Source organism: Bombina bombina, chromosome 2 (genome assembly GCF_027579735.1).
Source record: "Bombina bombina isolate aBomBom1 chromosome 2, aBomBom1.pri, whole genome shotgun sequence".
Lineage (NCBI taxonomy): Eukaryota > Metazoa > Chordata > Amphibia > Anura > Bombinatoridae > Bombina > Bombina bombina.
In genome coordinates, this window is record NC_069500.1 from 543,742,299 (window position 1) to 543,761,019 (window position 18,721).

The 18,721-nt window shown below is 37.0% G+C and overlaps 1 protein-coding gene across 1 annotated transcript in view; it reads right to left on the reverse strand.

Moving 5' to 3' along the window:
* LOC128649248 (trichohyalin-like) overlaps positions 1–18,721 on the reverse strand; it is a 229,744-nt gene that overhangs the window by 81,435 nt on the left and 129,588 nt on the right. Inside the window, exon 3 of the mRNA XM_053702401.1 lies at positions 12,351–12,455. Coding sequence (XP_053558376.1) covers positions 12,351–12,455 — 105 coding nt within the window. The remainder of the gene's footprint in view (positions 1–12,350; positions 12,456–18,721) is intronic.

Consider the following 18,721-nt stretch of genomic DNA (forward strand, 5'->3'; position numbering starts at 1 on the left):
ATCATTTAGGAGGAATCGGATCGGTGATTCGGTGGGCGGAGCATCAGTAAGACAAGAATCTGTGGCTCTGCCTCACGCGCATCACATTTCCAGTAGGTGAACTGATGAATCGGTTCATGAACCGGTTCAGTTACTCGAACCGTCCGAAATGAACCGATTTAATCAGGATGAACTGAACTTTCCATCACTACAAAACACGTTTTATGCCTATATGTTTATGCATACGTTTTGACTATGAATGCGTAGAGTTTCTATACTTATATGTTTATTGATCAAGAGTAAATATTTGAACCCACATATTATGATTAAGTTTGTTTCTTTAGGCAATATTTGCCACTTGTATGTGATTATACTCTATCTACTCTTGCTGTTTAGCGCTTCTCCATTCTATTTTTAAAAAAAAAAAACTAACATGTTTTGCCGTTGCCGGCTTTATCAAAGGGTACACTTACTCTACATACTCCAGGCATTCTTTAAACCCTCACTGGCATTTTTGCTTGCTATCTCTGCTTTATACAAATTCTACATACCTATTACTTTTTCCTGATAAAGCAAAACAAAACAGATCATTGCATGAAATGTATTCAAAGAAACTCAAACTTATTGGAATACAGGAATCAATTTCAGAATTGAGATATTTGTGTACTAATTTTTGGAATATAAAAATGACTAGGGGTTTCTAAACTTGCCTCAGGCCTCCCTAACAGGCTAGATTTTGAGGATATCTGAACAGGATCACAGGTGAACTAATCAGCTGATTAGTAAACATGGTTAAAAATCTGCTCTTACTCAAGGTAATCCTGTAAATCTGACCTGTTAGGGAGGCCTGAGAGCAGGTTTGAAAACCCCTGCTATAGACTATGCAGTTTAGGCATATTTAAACACAGCTAAAATTAAAAACATGATTGCTATGTCTATTTTTCTAGATTTTTTATTTAATATGTTTAGTTATATCTACAGAAACAATTTTACTATATACTTTCATTATTTATTTTGTCCCCTTTTATGTAATTTCTATCTGAAAAATTGGGGGGTTGTAAGTATCAAAACTTAAATGCACTCTGCTAATTTATCAAGGCTAACCCTGGTACATATCTTTCTTTAATAGACATCAATGGGGAGAAGGTGTCTGAAAAAAACCTAACAGCTGCGATTGCGGAATGAAAAGTTCTGTAACGCAGCCCCATTTATGTCTATGGGGAAAAAAAAAGTAACATTTAAACCTAACACCCTAACATAAACCCCAAGTCTAAACACCCCTAATCTGTCGCCCCCGATATCGCCGCCACCTACATAATCACCTAGATTACGAGTAATGCGCGCTATAGGTAAATTAACGAGCGCATCTAAAGTTAACCCTCTATAGCGCAGCCATTACAAGTTTTCAAACAGCCGTATTGTGCTTGTGATATGGTGGTTTTAAGATCCATACTGCACACAATTCAAGCGCTGTTTTGACGTGCTCATGCTCGCTTTCCCTGTAAACATCAATGTGTAGAGCGGGTCAGAAAAACGTCTAACACCTGCGATCACGGAATGAAAAGCTCCGTAACGCAGCCCCATTAATGTCTATGTGGAAAAATACTAACGTTTAAACCTAACACCCTGACATAAACACCACGTCTAAACACCCCTAATCTGTCCCCCCCACCGACATAGCCGGCACCTACATAATGTTATTAACCCCTAATCTGCCGCCCCGATATCGCCGCCACCTAAATAAAACTATTAACCCCTAATCTGACGCTCCCAATATCGCTGCCACTATACTAAAGTTATTAACCCCTATTCCCCTGCACTCCAACATCGCCCACACTATTATAAAGCTATTAACACCTAAATCTCTGGCGTCCCACATCACTTCCACTAAATAAACCTATTAACCCCTAAACCGCCAGCCCCCCACATCGCAACAACCTAAATTAAACTATATTAACCCCTAAACCTAACCCTAACGTAACCCTAACACCCCCTAACTTTAACATAATTAAAATATAGCTAAATTAAACTAACAATTATTAGCTAAATAATTCCTATTGAAAACGAAATACTTATCTGTGAAATAAAACCTAAGCTAGCTACAATATAACTAAAATAGCTCCCCTGCATTGAAGATTCAGTGTACGGTGGCGACCATATGAAGAGGATGCTCTGTGCCGATGTCTTCAGGATGGACCCGCTCCGCGCGCCGGGATGTAGATAGAAGATGCCACCTGGATGAAGATGGAGCCGTCTGGATGAAGATGGAGCCGCCGGGATAAAGATTCTTCAAGCGGGACTTCAACAACTGTAAGTGGATCTTCGGGGGTTAGTGTTAAGGTTTTTTAAACTTTTTTGGGTGAGGTTTTTTTATTTTAGTTTAGGGTTTGGGCTTTTCGTAAAAGAACTAAATGCCCTTTTAAGGGCAATGCCCATACAAATGCCCTTTTCAGGGCAATGGGTAGCTTAGATTTTTGTTAGAGTTAGGTTTTTTTTATTTTGGGGGGTTGGTTGGGTGGTGGGTTTTACTGTTGGGGGTCTTTGTATTATTTTTTTTTACAGGTAAAAGAGCTGTTTAACTTAGGGCAATGCCCTACAAAAGGCCCTTTTAAGGGCTATTGGTAGTTTATTGTAGGCTAGGTTTTTGTTTTATTTTGGGTGGCTTTTTTATTTTGATATGGCTATTAGATTAGGTGTAATTCTTTTTTATTTTTGATAATTTCGTAATTTAGTGGGGGGTTTTTGTAATTAGATAATTTGTTATTTTTATAGTAGTGTTAGGATTTTTTTAATGTGTATTTTAGTTTTATTTAATTGGAAGTTAGTTTAATATTAGTTAAATAGTTATATTAGTTTAATTGTTAGTTTAAACTTAGTTTTTTTTTTTAATTTGACAGGTAAGTTTTAATTTAATTTAAGATAGGGAAATTGTAATTTTAAAAAAGTTAGGGGTGTGTTAGGTTTAGGGGTTACTAGTTTAAAATTGTTTATTGCGATGTGGGGGGCTTGCGGTTTAGGGGTTAATAGTTTAATTTAGTATATTTCATTGTGGAGGGCTTGCAGTTTAGGGGTTAATAGGTTTATTATAGTGGCAGGGGTGTAGGGCTAAATAACTTTAGTATAGTGGTGACGATGTCGGGGAGCGGAGGAATAGGGGTTAATACATTTTATTAGTGGCGGCGATGTCGGGAACTGCAGATTAGGGGTTAATAAATTTGATATAGTGTTTGCAATGCGGGAGGGCCTCAGTTTAGGGGTTAATAAGTAGTTTATGGGTGTTAGTGTACTTTTTAACACTTTAGTTATGAGTTTTATGTAACAGTTTTGTTGCATAAAACTCATAACTACTGCTCTCAGATGGCGTTACGGATCTTGTCGTTATAGGGTGTAACACAAGCTTTTTAGCCAGAACGCAAAACTTGTAATGGCTGCGCTATGGAAGTCCCATGAAAAAACATCATTTTTACGTGTGCGGGACTGACGTTGCGTTACAGGCTAAAAGGCTTACGGTACAGCTATACCGACAAGACTTGTAATGGCTGCGTTGTTGTTTTAACGCTGAAATTACAATTTTTTCAGTGTTAAAAGATGAATGCCCAACTTGTAATCTATCTGAAGGTGTTTACTGCCCCTTTAAGGAACACATATAAATTTATGACAATTAAATACCCAAGCAACAATATACTTCTTAAAAATGTCCAGTGTCACAGGGGATATAGGCCAGGATGCAGGGTAGCCTCTATTTGTTGTTCTCTTCATCAGAGGGCTCTTTTAAGTTTTGTCTGCCCCAAAGCATACGTTTTTAGTTTTGCTTTTCTCAGGGACCACAAAAACAATGTCACACATTCTTAGTTATGCTTTTTCCCAGGGGCCAAAGAGACTATTCCAAAGGGTCACATATAAATTGTTCTTTTAAGGTTTTTCTCCAAAAAAAAAAGTTTTTTTTTTTTTACTCAGTTATTCAAAGTACCCAACATAGCTAATTTTATCCAATCATTATATTATTTGTTTAAATATGCATAAATATTAACGTTACTCATAAATATTTCCAGAAAGTCTCTTATTCTATAAACATTAGTAAGTTTCAGCCTTCGTTGACAGATAAGCAGAGATACTGACTTGTTTTTAAGAACAAATTTACAAAACATACAGTTGTTTATTATCATTTGGAGATTTTTTAACTCTTGCTAAATTAAAACATTGTTGTTTAAAAATGAATATGAACTTCTTTTCTTTGCTCGAGGTCTGAAAATATTGCATCTTTTTTTTTCATTTTGACCAGTTGACATTTTCTGCAAATAAATACTCTAAATCAGTGTTTCTCAACCGCAATCCTCAAATAACCCCAACAGGCCAGGTTTTTATTATAGAACTATAGAACTAGAGCACAGGTGAAATAATCAGCTGATGGGTGAGAGTAGGTTAGTAACCATGGTTACTGATCAGCTGATTATTTCCCCTGTGCTCTAGTTCAGCTATAATGAAACGACAATGGGCTGGATTATAAGTGGAGAGCAAAATATTGCTTCTGCGAAAGCGATATTTGCGCTCAACTTAGTAATACCAGCGCACACAATATTAAAGTTAGGTGCAATGCGAACGCGACCTCGGAAGCATTGCCCGGAAGCTTTGTGCTCAAAAGAGTGCGCTTCAATAGGCTCCAATGCGAGACACAGCTCATTTAAATATGTATATGAATATATACATATATATTTATGGGGTAATATGTGTATATACAGATATTAACACATAACTATATATGTATATAAGCATATACATATATTTTTATACCAAACACACAGTCCCCATAGACTGAAATGTAAAGGCACTTTTCAGTGCTGTTTTTTTTTTCTGACACACCACACCTGCTCCCTTTAACCCCCAAAAACTGCTTAAAAATGCTAATTTCTTTCATGTAATTAGCAAGAGTCCATGAGCTAGTGACGTATGGGATATACATTCCTACCAGGAGGGGCAAAGTTTCCCAAACTTTAAAATGCCTATAAATACACCCCTCACCACACCCACAAATCAGTTTTACAAACTTTGCCTCCTATGGAGGTGGTGAAGTAAGTTTGTGCTAGATTCTACGTTGATATGCGCTCCGCAGCAGGTTGGAGCCCGGTTTTCCTCTCAGCGTGCAGTGAATGTCAGAGGGATGTGAGGAGAGTATTGCCTATTTGAATGCAGTGATCTCCTTCTACGGGGTCTATTTCATAGGTTCTCTGTTATCGGTCGTAGAGATTCATCTCTTACCTCCCTTTTCAGATCGACGATATACTCTTATATATACCATTTCCTCTACTGATTCTCGTTTCAGTACTGGTTTGGCTTTCTACTACATGTAGATGAGTGTCCTGGGGTAAGTAAGTCTTATTTTCTGTGACACTCTAAGCTATGGTTGGGCACTTTTATATAAAGTTCTAAATATATGTATTCAAACATTTATTTGCCTTGACTCAGGATGTTCAACGTTCCTTATTTCAGACAGTCAGTTTCATATTTGGGATAATGCATATGAATAATCATTTTTTTCTTACCTTAAAAATTTGACTTTTCCCTGTGGGCTGTTAGGCTCGCGGGGGCTGAAAATGCTTCATTTTATTGCGTCATTCTTGGCGCGGACTTTTTTGGCGCAAATTTTTTTTTCTGTTTCCGGCGTCATACGTGTCGCCGGAAGTTGCGTCATTTTTTACGTTCTTTTGCGCCAAAAGTGTCGGCGTTCCGGATGTGGCGTCATTTTTGGCGCCAAAAGCATTTAGGCGCCAAATAATGTGGGCGTCTTTTTTGGCGCTAAAAAAATATGGGCGTCACTATTGTCTCCACATTATTTAAGTCTCATTATTTTGTGCTTCTGGTTGCTAGAAGCTTATTCACTGGCATTTTTTCCCATTCCTGAAACTGTCATTTAAGGAATTTGATCAATTTTGCTTTATATGTTGTTTTTTCTATTACATATTGCAAGATGTCCCACGTTGAAGCTGAGTCAGAAGATACTTCTGGAAAATCGCTGCCTGGTGCTGGAGCTACCAAAGCTAAGTGTATCTGCTGTAAACTTTTGGTATCTGTTCCTCCAGCTGTTGTTTGTACTGTTTGTCATGACAAACTTGCTAATGCAGATAATATTTCCTTTAGTACTGTTACATTACCTGTTGCTGTTCCGTCAACATCTAATATTCAGAGTGTTCCTGATAACATAAGAGATTTTGTTTCTAAATCCATTAAGAAGGCTATGTCTGTTATTCCTCCTTCTAGTAAACGTAAAAAGTCTTTTAAAACTTCTCATTTTTCAGATGAATTTTTAAATGAACATCATCATTCTGATACTGATATTGGTTCTTCTGATTCAGAGGATTCTGTCTCAGAGGTTGATGCTGATAAATCTTCATATTTATTTAAAATGGAATTTATTCGTTCTTTACTTAAAGAAGTCCTAATTGCATTAGAAATTGAGGTTTCTAGTCCTCTTGATACTAAATCTAAACGTTTAGATAAGGTTTTTAAATCTCCTGTAGTTATTCCAGAAGTGTTTCCTGTCCCTGGTGCTATTTCTGAAGTAATTTAAAGGGAATGGAATAATTTGGGTAACTCTTTTACTCCTTCTAAACGTTTTAAGCAATTATATCCTGTGCCATCTGACAGATTAGAATTTTGGGACAAAATCCCTAAGGTTGATGGGGCTGTCTCTACTCTTGCTAAGAGTACTACTATTCCTACGGCTGATGGTACTTCCTTTAAGGATCTTTTAGATAGGAAAATTGGATCCTTTCTAAGAAAAGCTTACTTATGTTCAGGTAATCTTCTTAGACCTGCTATATCTTTAGCGGATGTTGCTGCAGCTTCAACTTTTTGGTTAGAAGCTTTAGCGCAACAAGTAACAGATCATAATTCTCATAGTATTATTATTCTTCTACAACATGCTAATAATTTTATTTGTGATGCCATCTTTGATATCATTAGAGTTGATGTCAGGTATATGTCTCTAGCTATCTTAGCTAGAAGAGCTTTATGGCTTAAAACTTGGAATGCTGATATGTCTTCTAAGTCTACTCTGCTTTCCCTTTCTTTCCAGGGTAATAAATTATTTGGTTTCTCAGTTGTATTCTATTATCTCAACTGTTACTGGAGGGAAAGGAACTTTTTTACCACAGGATAAAAAATCTAAAAGTAAATTTAGGTCTAATAATCGTTTTCGTTCCTTCCGTCACAACAAGGAACAAAAGCCTGATCCTTCATCCTCAGGAGCGGTATCAGTTTGGAAACCATCTCCAGTCTGGAATAAATCCAAGCCTTTTAGAAAACCAAAGCCAGCTCCCAAGTCCACATGAAGGTGCGGCCCTCATTCCAGCTCAGCTGGTAGGGGGCAGATTACATTTTTTCAAAGAAATTTGGTTCAATTCCGTTCACAATCTCTGGATTCAGAGCATTGTTTCAGAAGGGTACAGAATTGGCTTCAAGATAAGGCCTCCTGCAAAGAGATTTTTTCTTTCCCGTGTCCCAGTAAACCTAGCGAAGGCTCAAGCATTTCTGAAATGTGTTTCAGATCTAGAGTTGGCTGGAGTAATTATGCCAGTTCCAGTTCTGGAACAGGGGCTGGGGTTTTATTCAAATCTCTTCATTGTACCAAAGAAGGAGAATTCCTTCAGACCAGTTCTGGATCTAAAAATATTGAATCGTTATGTAAGGATACCAACATTCAAGATGGTAACTATAAGGACTATCCTGCCTTTTGTTCAGCAAGAGCATTATATGTCCACAATAGATTTACAGGATGCATATCTGCATATTCCGATTCATCCAGATCACTTTCAGTTTCTGAGATTCTCTTTCCTAGACAAGCATTACCAGTTTGTGGCTCTACCGTTTGGCCTAGCTACAGCTCCAAGAATTTGTACAAAGGTTCTCTGTGCCCTTCTGTCTGTAATCAGAGAACAGGGTATTGTGGTATTTCCTTATTTGGACGATATCTTGGTACTTGCTCAGTCTTCACATTTAGCAGAATCTCATACGAATCGACTTGTGTTGTTTCTTCAAGATCATGGTTGGAGGATCAATTTACCAAAAAGTTCATTGATTCCTCAGACAAGGGTAACCTTTTTAGGTTTCCAGATAGATTCAGTGTCCATGACTCTGTCACTAACGGACAAGAGACGTCTAAAATTAATATCAGCTTGTCGAAACCTTCAGTCACAATCATTCCCTTCGGTAGCTTTATGCATGGAAATTCTAGGTCTTATGACTGCAGCATCGGACGCGATCCCCTTTGCTCGTTTTCACATGCGACCTCTTCAGCTCTGTATGCTGAACCAGTGGTGCAGGGATTACACAAAGATATCTCAATTAATATCTTTAACACCGATTGTACGACACTCTCTGATGTGGTGGACAGATCACCATTGTTTAGTTCAGGGGGCTTCTTTTGTTCTTCCGACCTGGACTATAATTTCAACAGATGCAAGTCTGACAGGTTGGGGAGCTGTTTGGGGGTCTCTGACAGCACAAGGGGTTTGGGAATCTCAGGAGGTGAGATTACCGATCAATATTTTGGAACTCCGTGCAATTTTCAGAGCTCTTCAGTCATGGCCTCTTCTAAAGAGAGAATCGTTCATTTGTTTTCAGACAGACAATGTCACAACTGTGGCATACATCAATCATCAAGGAGGGACTCACAGTCCTCTGGCTATGAAGGAAGTATCTCGAATTCTGGTATGGGCGGAATCCAGCTCCTGTCTAGTTTCTGTGGTTCATATCCCAGGTATAGACAATTGGGAAGCGGATTATCTCAGCCGCCAAACGTTACATCCGGGCGAATGGTCTCTTCACCCAGAGGTATTTCTTCAGATTGTTCAAATGTGGGGACTTCCAGAAATAGATCTGATGGCCTCTCATCTAAACAAGAAACTTCCCAGGTATCTGTCCAGATGCAGGGATCCTCAAGCGGAAGCAGTGGATGCATTGTCACTTCCTTGGAAGTATCATCCTGCCTATATCTTTCCGCCTCTAGTTCTTCTTCCAAGAGTAATCTCCAAGATTCTGAAGGAATGCTCGTTTGTTCTGCTGGTAGCTCCAGCATGGCCTCACAGGTTTTGGTATGCGGATCTTGTCCGGATGGCCTCTTGCCAACCGTGGACTCTTCCGTTAAGACCAGACCTTTTGTCGCAAGGTCCTTTTTTCCATCAGGATCTCAAATCCTTAAATTTAAAGGTATGGAGATTGAACGCTTGATTCTTAGTCAAAGAGGTTTCTCTGACTCAGTGATTAATACTATGTTACAGGCTCGTAAATCTGTATCTAGGGAGATATATTATAGAGTCTGGAAGACTTATATTTCTTGGTGTCTTTCTCATCATTTTTCCTGGCATTCTTTTAGAATTCCGAGAATTTTACAGTTTCTTCAGGATGGTTTGGATAAAGGTTTGTCTGCAAGTTCCTTGAAATTACAAATCTCTGCTCTTTCTGTTCTTTTTCACAGAAAGATTGCTAATCTTCCTGATATTCATTGTTTTGCACAAGCTTTGGTTCGTATAAAACCTGTCATTAAGTCAATTTCTCCTCCTTGGAGTTTGAATTTGGTTCTGGGGGCTCTTCAAGCTCCTCCGTTTGAACCTATGCATTCATTGGACATCAAATTACTTTCTTGGAAAGTTTTGTTCCTTTTGGCCATCTCTTCTGCCAGACGAGTTTCTGAATTATCTGCTCTTTCTTGTGAGTCTCCTTTTCTGATTTTTCATCAGGATAAGGCGGTGTTGCGAACTTCTTTTAAATTTTTACCTAAGGTTGTGAATTCTAACAACATTAGTAGAGAAATTGTGGTTCCTTCATTGTGTCCTAATCCTAAGAATTCTAAGGAGAGATCATTGCATTCTTTGGATGTAGTTAGAGCTTTGAAATATTATGTTGAAGCTACTAAGAATTTCCGAAAGACTTCTAGTCTATTTGTTATCTTTTCAGGTTCTAGGAAAGGTCAGAAGGCCTCTGTCATTTCTTTGGCATCTTGGTTGAAATCTTTAATTCATCATGCTTATGTCGAGTCGGGTAAAAACTCCGCCTCAAAGGATTACAGCTCATTCTACTAGGTCAGTTTCTACTTCCTGGGCGTTTAGGAATGATGCTTCGGTTGATCAGATTTGCAAAGCAGCAACTTGGTCTTCTTTGCATACTTTTACTAAATTCTACCATTTTGATGTGTTTTCTTCTTCTGAAGTTTTTGGTAGAACAGTACTTCAGGCAGCTGTTTCAGTTTGAATCTTCTGCTTATAATTTCAGTTTTTTTCATTTAATCTTTATTTTGGGTGTGGATTATTTTTCAGCGGAATTGGCTGTCTTTATTTTATCCCTCCCTCTCTAGTGACTCTTGCGTGGAAAGATCCACATCTTGGGTAGTCATTATCCCATACGTCACTAGCTCATGGACTCTTGCTAATTACATGAAAGAAAACATAATTTATGTAAGAACTTACCTGATAAATTCATTTCTTTCATATTAGCAAGAGTCCATGAGGCCCACCCTTTTTTTGTGGTGGTTATGATTTTTTTGTATAAAGCACAATTATTCAAATTCCTTATATTTATGCTTCGCACTTTTTTCTTATCACCCCACTTCTTGGCTATTCGTTAAACTGATTTGTGGGTGTGGTGAGGGGTGTATTTATAGGCATTTTGAGGTTTGGGAAACTTTGCCCCTCCTGGTAGGAATGTATATCCCATACGTCACTAGCTCATGGACTCTTGCTAATATGAAAGAAATGAATTTATCAGGTAAGTTCTTACATAAATTATGTTATTTTTTTATTTACGAGAAGCCACTACACACATTTTTTGGGGGGCAATTGGGGCACATTTTAAAAATTAACCAGAGGTCTAAACTCTGGTTAATTTTTTGAGCTCTAATTGCTACAGCAAATTCACGGTAGCAATAACCAGCCACTTGTAATGGCTGTTTATTGACCGCATGCCTGTAAAGGGCACTTTTAAATTAGCCCTCCACTTGTAATCTAGCCCAATATGTCTAAATGACAATATTTTTATTTGGAATTTGGGAGAAATTTTGTCAGTAGCTTATAGAATAAAACAAACTTTTACTCAAATACTCATTTTACTCAAATACATACATATAAATAGTAAAACCAGAGAAACTGATAATTTAGCAGTGGTTTCTCAATTGTTTCCAGAGCTGTATATACATATATATAGCACACATATATATACTTTTCCACATAAATACCTCAAAATAAGAAAAATATTTTTTTTATTCAATTTGCATATTTTATAAAGTGTTTTACTGTGTTTGTACTGTAAATATTTTGCATTCCATTGTTCTTCACATAGGAAAAAATGCTCTTAGTATTTTTAAATAGACATTCCTATATATATATATATCTGTATATATCCATACCTGTATATTTTCATGTAGATATATAGGTACTGTATATATTTTTAATAAAACATATCATATATATATATATATATTATAAATAAAATGTTCTTCTATGTGAAGTACATTGGAATGTGAAATTAGCATACCTATCTTCGGATTTAGAGCTGTTTATCTAACATGGTGTCGGGTTAGCACGATAAGTGTTCTTTTTTTATTTTAAAGAACACTCCATTAAAGTCTAGGGGAAGAAGTTAAGGCGGTCGCAATACCCAAAGATCCTGAAGTTAGAGCGTGTCAGGTTTTGTTTGCACGCACACAAATTACTTTCAACTTGGAATTAAAAGTTTTCTTCTTTGGCGGGTTTTGCACACAAGCAAAAGCACTAAATAGCACACCACTTGCAATCTGGCACTTTGTTGGTACACTACTGAAATAGGAAAGTATATAAATGATAACACTCTCAAAATGTTCCACTCCCATTTCTAGAGCCGTAGGGTCAGAGAGGATTGTTAGCAGTCCAGGGTAGAATTGTGTGGGCAAGATTCTTGGTACCTTAGGGGAGACTCAGAGATGTCAGTGATGGGTCAGACTGATCCATGGGTAAAGCATGTGAATTGGTTTTGGGAAGTCCCAGGTTTTATATATATAATAAGAATTAAACAGGGAAAAAGTGGCAGAAAGGACAGAGCTCCCATACTGTGAAAATTATCAGCAAAAAAATATTCTCTAGTTAATATTTCCTACTGTGTGGGTGAAAGTATGTTAAATGGTTTTTGTTAAGAAATGCCACTGCAACTTGAATTCAAGGAAGAAAAAAAGTCTGCAAGTGAAGATAAAAATGATAAATGACAAGCTTTGTATATTAATCACAATAAATGCCAGAAATACGATAAATTAAGGTAAAAGCTGACAGGAAACATCTGAACTAAATATTGTGAAGAGATATTTACACAAGTACAGTGTATGACACATTCATTTTAATGTAACTACTTACTCTAAGCTGGCTAATTTCTTTTCTTTCCTTGTCATTTTCTTCTGCTCTTGCTTTCAGCCAAGCTTCATTTTGGGCCTTATGTTTTTCCAATAACTCCCGGATTTCCTTAAAAATATATAACATAATATTATGACATTTTTAACATAAATTCTAATATTTTTTGTCCTAATTGCACTACTATGCTGTAATTTAAATGTAGACCATACTGTAATTTTTTTCTCTTGAATGTGTTCCCAATAATCCATTTTAAATGCAGAAGTGTAAAAAATTGTTTACAAATAGCTCCTTTCCCTTTTTGTTGTAATTTGAAAAGGCTGCTTTTGCGTATTGTATCTTCCCTTAGACTGACATTTTCAGTAACTGTAGAAAATCTGTATAAACAAGAAGGTTTAGAAGAAATAACACTCCTAGTAAGGGGTGAGACAGAGAGGTTGGGTTAGCGCACATGAAAACATAGTATTCTTAAGCGCGTTATTGAAATATTACATATAAAATATTAATAAAAAAATATTAAAAATTATTAACCCCTTAACCCATTAGGATGTATATATACGTTATGCGGTACTTTGCTTATCATACTGCATGACGTATATATTCTTCCGAGCTGCAGGCATCTGTCTTCATATGGAACCAGAGCATGATCAGTGGTCCAGTTCCATATGAAGTCAGGTGCCTGATCATTACAGATGGTGACACTGTGTGTGTCACCATCTGTAACGATCACCTGCTGGTGCCGGAGGGTGGTGTGGGAGGGAAACCGGGAGGCGTTTGGGTAGTCCAGCAGTGGAGGGGGAAGGGAGGGGGGTGGAGGAAGTGGGATGGGCCCTACACCGCAGACAAAAATAAAGGAAGAGGGAGGGATGGGGAGTTACATTATAGAAAAAATGGGGGGGGGGCTTATATAACAATCACTGGAGGGGGGGAACCACTACACTACAGAAAATGAAAAAATAAAAACAAAATAAAAAAAAGCATTTATGGGTACTGGCAGACAGCTGCCAGTACTAAAGGCGACTGTAATTAGTGGGAGGGGGAGGGTTAGAGAGCTATTTGCGGGATCAGGGAAGTGGGAGGGTTGAGAGGACCACTACACTGCATATTTGTTTTATAAAAATAATAATAATAAAAAAAATCTAACTGCATACTGACAGACTGTCTGCCAGTACCTAAGATGGTGATGACAAATGTAGGGTGAGGGAGGGAAGAGAGCTTTTTGGGAGGGTTCAGGTCATAATCAGGGGGTGCAAGGGCAATCTCTACACTAAAGCTAAAATTAATCTTACACGCTACCTAATAAATAAATTAAAAAAAAAAAACAAGACTCTATTTATGTTTAAATAGAGTGATAGCAAAAATGCTAAAAATTATCCGGTATTTTGGGCAAGTTCTTCTGCGAAAGTCCTAGTAGCGAGGGGGTTAAAAATAAGCAAAATATTCTAAATAATCCATTGAATATATTTATATATTTTGCAGTATGTTTAATAATTTGAATAATTTTTAAAAAATATTTTATATATATTTCAATAAAGCTCCTTAAGAATACTAAGTTTTCATGTGCGCTAATCCAACCTCTTTAAGATCTAATTTGAAAAACACAATGTGTGAGACGCATATTTTACATTCCTATGTTCTTCAAATAAATAATAATGTACTTTTTATTATTAAGTATATATTTCTATATATATACTGTATATGGTACTGTTCATGTAAAATACATATCTATTACTATATATCTATAAGAATAAATATGCAGGTATTGTTATATAAACATATATATAGAAATATGTATTTAAGAATAAAAATAACATTATCCTATATTTGAAGAACATTGGAATGTGAAATATGTACAGTGAATATTTAATATATATATATAATACACATAAATACATATGTACAAACATATAAATATATATATATATATATATATATATATATATATATATATATATATATATATGTATATATACATATTTATACATGTATATGTATGCATATCTATGTTAAAGCCCTTTGCAGCCTTTTTTTTTTCCTCCAACATCCGAGACCTCATATCTTTGAGGCCTTATAACTTTTTATTCCAATTTTTTTAAAATAATTTTTATCAGACATTATTATTATCAGTAACTGTACTTTTAAACGTGTTTTTGCTGTTTTTTGTGACACTTTTTATTCAAGGGTAATAGTTTACCTGAAGTCAGGCTAACCCGACGTGCTCAAACGAATGCGTTAACTTTCAACTTGCAACACGTGTGCTACTTCCAAACAGGCACGATAAACCCGATATCACTTGCGCACAATATAAGCGCACCACTCGAAATCTGGCCCTTAGGCAGCACAAAAATAAATTTACCATTAAAAAAATGTATGTTATGCACCATATTTGCACCCCCCTCATATTGTAGCACTGGTTGTCTGCTCAATGAAATCATTAATACTAATACAAGTGTTTGGGAGGTTGCTTGATGCGCAAGATACTTAATTTGAATGACAGAAAACTATAGGTGTATGGAAGCTTAAAGAGACACTGAACCCAAATTTTTTCTTTTGTGATTCAGATAGAGCATGCAATTTTAAGCAACTTTCTAATTTACTCCTATTAGCAAATGTTATTCACTCTCTTGGTATCTTTATTTGAAAAGCAAGAATGTAAGTTCAGATGCCGGCCCATTTTTGTGAACAACCTGGGTTGTTCTTGCTGATTGGTGGATAAATTCATCCACCAATAAACAAGTGCTGTCCAGTGTTCTGGACTTTCTTTTTCAAATAAAGATACCAAGAGAACGAAGAAAAATTGATACTAGGAGTAAATTAGAAAGTTGCTTAAAATTGCATGCTCTATCTGAATTACGACAGAAAAAAATTGGGTTCAGTATCCCTTTAAAGGAACATACCACACACAAACAAACTTAACTAATTGAAAGCGGTTATAGTTACCACTATCTTTTTTTTTTTTTTTTCTTTTTGTAAAGTATAAGTAGTTCAACTGGGAACTGGATATCATAATATTTTCAAGAATCAAATGGCCCCAAAAGACTTTAGGGCACAACAGCTTCTAATTTTATTTTAAAATGTGGAAGAAGAACGGTAGAAACTGATTACCCCTGTGCACATCACCTATGATGAAATATACACAGTTCTAACTAATAGAAAGTAAGTTACATAGTTATTGATACTTTATTAGAAAGTGAAAGTTAGACTCCTTATGGTAGCACCCCTATCTAATAAAATATAGTATAGCCCTCTCCTTATATGTATGAGAAAATAACTTTTGTAATACATAAATTCATGAGGAAATAAAGGATTATCATATAAGCTGTAAGGGGGCATTAAATTCTAATATGATTAATGTCATTTGCTCACAATTTTAGTAAACCAAAACAACCTTCTGTGATAGTTTCTAAAAATATGACACCTGTACCAATATCTAACCACCACTTCACCTAGATCCTTTTATCTCATATTAATATAAATGTGCTCTTCCAGTCAATGGCCTCTATGTATGAAGCTGTCTACTTTCCTGCATTCGCCGGCCCAATACGCTCGCCTAAGCTCGCCTAACATCGCCGCCGCGGACCTGAATACGTTCGCCAAAGTTATCAAGAAAGCTGTCAAGAAGCCATGCACCATGTACGGAGCGATGAGCAGCGGACTGCTGTTAACGGACAGTCATCGATCTCGCTGCTCATCGGCTTCTTCGCAGCTTTCTTGATAGCCTGTCACTAAGCACCCACACTAAACTATACTGTTTTACCCCCTAAATCGCTGCTCCCGGAGCCCCCCGCAACTAAATAAACGTATTAACCCCTAAACCGCCGCTCCTGGACCCCGCCGCAACTCTAAAAAATATATTAACCCTTAAACCGCCGCTCCCGGACCCCGCCGCAACTATAATAAATATATTAACCCCTTAACCGCCGCTCCCGGACCCCGCCGCAACTATAATAAATATATTACCCCCTAAACCGCCGCTCCCGGACCCCGCCGCCACCTACATTATATTTATTAACCCCTAATCTGCTGCCCCCTATACCGCCGCCACCAACATAAAGGTATTAACCCCTATCCTGCGGATCCCGGACCCCGCACAACTAAATTAAATGTTTAAACCCTAAACCGCCGCTACCCGGGCCCCGCCGCCACCTATATTAAACGTATTAACCCCTAAACCTAAGTCTAACACTAACACCCCCTAACTTTAATATTATTTTAATAAATCTAAATAAATATTACTATTATTAACTAAATTATTCCTATTTATAAATAAATACGTACCTATAAAATAAACCCTAAGATAGCTACAATATAACTAATAATTATATTGTAGCTATTTTAGGGTTTATTTTTATTTTACAGGCAAGTTTGTATTTATTTTAACTAGGTAGAATAGTTATTAAATAGTTATTAACTATTTAATAACTACCTAGCTAAAATAAATACAAAATTATCTGTAAAATAAACCCTAACCTAAGTTACAATTAAACCTAACACTACACTATCATTAAATAAATTAAATTAATTAACTACAATTACCTAAAATTAAATTCAATTAAATAAACTAAACTATAGTACAAAAAAAACCAAACACTAAATTACAGAAAATTAAAAAAGAATTACAAGAAGTTTAAACTAATTACACCTAATCTAAGCCCCCAAATAAAATAATAAAGCCCCCAAAATAAAAAAAATGCCCTACCCTATTCTAAATTAAAAAGTAATCAGCTCTTTTACCAGCCCTTAAAATGGCTTTTTTGCGGGGGCATTGCCCCAAAGTAATCAGCTCTTTTACCTATAAAAAAAAATACAACCCCCCCAACATTAAAACCCACCACCCACACACCCCTACTCTAACCCACCCAAACCCCCCTTAAAAAAACCTAACACTACCCCCTGAAGATCACCCTACCTTGAGCCGTCTTCACCCAGCCGGGCCGAATTCTTCATCCAAGCGGGGCAGAAGAGGTCCTCCATCCGGTAGAAGTCTTCATCCAAGCGGGGCAAGAAAGAGGTCCTCCATCCGGCCGAATTCTTCATCCAAGCGGGGCAGAAGAGGTCCTCCATCCGGTAGAAGTCTTCATCCAAGCGGCGTCTTCTATCTTCATCCAACCACGGCTCCATCTTGCAGACCTCCGACGTGGAACATCCTGCTGGCCCGACGACTACCCGACGAATGAAGGTTCCTTAAAGGGACGTCATCCAAGATGGCGTCCCTCGAATTCCAATTGGCTGATAGGATTCTATCAGCCAATCGGAATTAAGGTAGGAAAAATCTGATTGGCTGATTCATCAGCCAATTGGATTGACCTCCCCATTCTATTGGATGTTCCGATCAGCCAATAGAATACAAGGTCAATCCGATTGGCTGATTGATCAGCAATCGGATTGAGCTTCAATCCGATTGGCTGATTGAATCAGCCAATCAGATTTTCCTACCTTAATTCCGATTGGCTGATAGAATCCTATCAGCCAATCGGAATTCGAGGGACGCCATCTTGGATGACGTCCCTTAAAGGAACCTTCATTCGTCGGGTAGTCATCGGGCCAGCAGGATGTTCCGCGTCGGAGGTCTGCAAGATGGAGCCGCGGTTGGATGAGAATAGAAGACGTCGCATGGATGAAGACTTCTACCGGATGGAGGACTCTTCTGCCCTGCTTGGATGAAGACTTCGGCCGGATGGAGGACCTCTTCTTGCCCCGCTTGGATGAAGATTTGGCCCGGCTGGGTGAAGACGGCTCAAGGTAGGGTGATCTTCAGGGGGTTAGTGTTAGGTTTTTTTAAGGAGGGTTTGGGTGGGTTAGAGTAGGGGTGTGTGGGTGGTGGGTTTTAATGTTGGGGGGGTTGTATTTTTTTTTACAGGTAAAAGAGCTGATTACTTTGGGGCAATGCCCCGCAAAAAGCCATTTTAAGGGCTGGTAAAAGAGCTGATTACTTTGTAATTTAGAATAGGGTAGGGCATTTTTTTATTTGGGGGCTTTATTATTTTATTAGGGGGCTTAGATTAGGTGTAATTAGTTTAAACTTCTTGTAATTCTTTTTTTATTTTCTGTAATTTATTGTTTTTTTTTTTTGTACTATAGTTTAGTTTATTTAATTGAATTTAATTTTAGGTAATTGTAGTTAATTTATTTATTAATTTAATGATAGTGTAGTGTTAGGTTTAATTGTAACTTAGGTTAGGATTTATTTTACAGGTAATTTTGTATTTAATTTTAACTAGGAAGTTATTAAATAGTTAATAACTATTCCTAAGCTATTGTACCTAGTTAAAATAAATACAAAGTTGCCTGTAAAATAAATATAAATCGTAAAATAGCTATAATATAACTATTAGTTATATTGTAGCTATCTTAGGGTTTATTTTATAGGTAAGTAT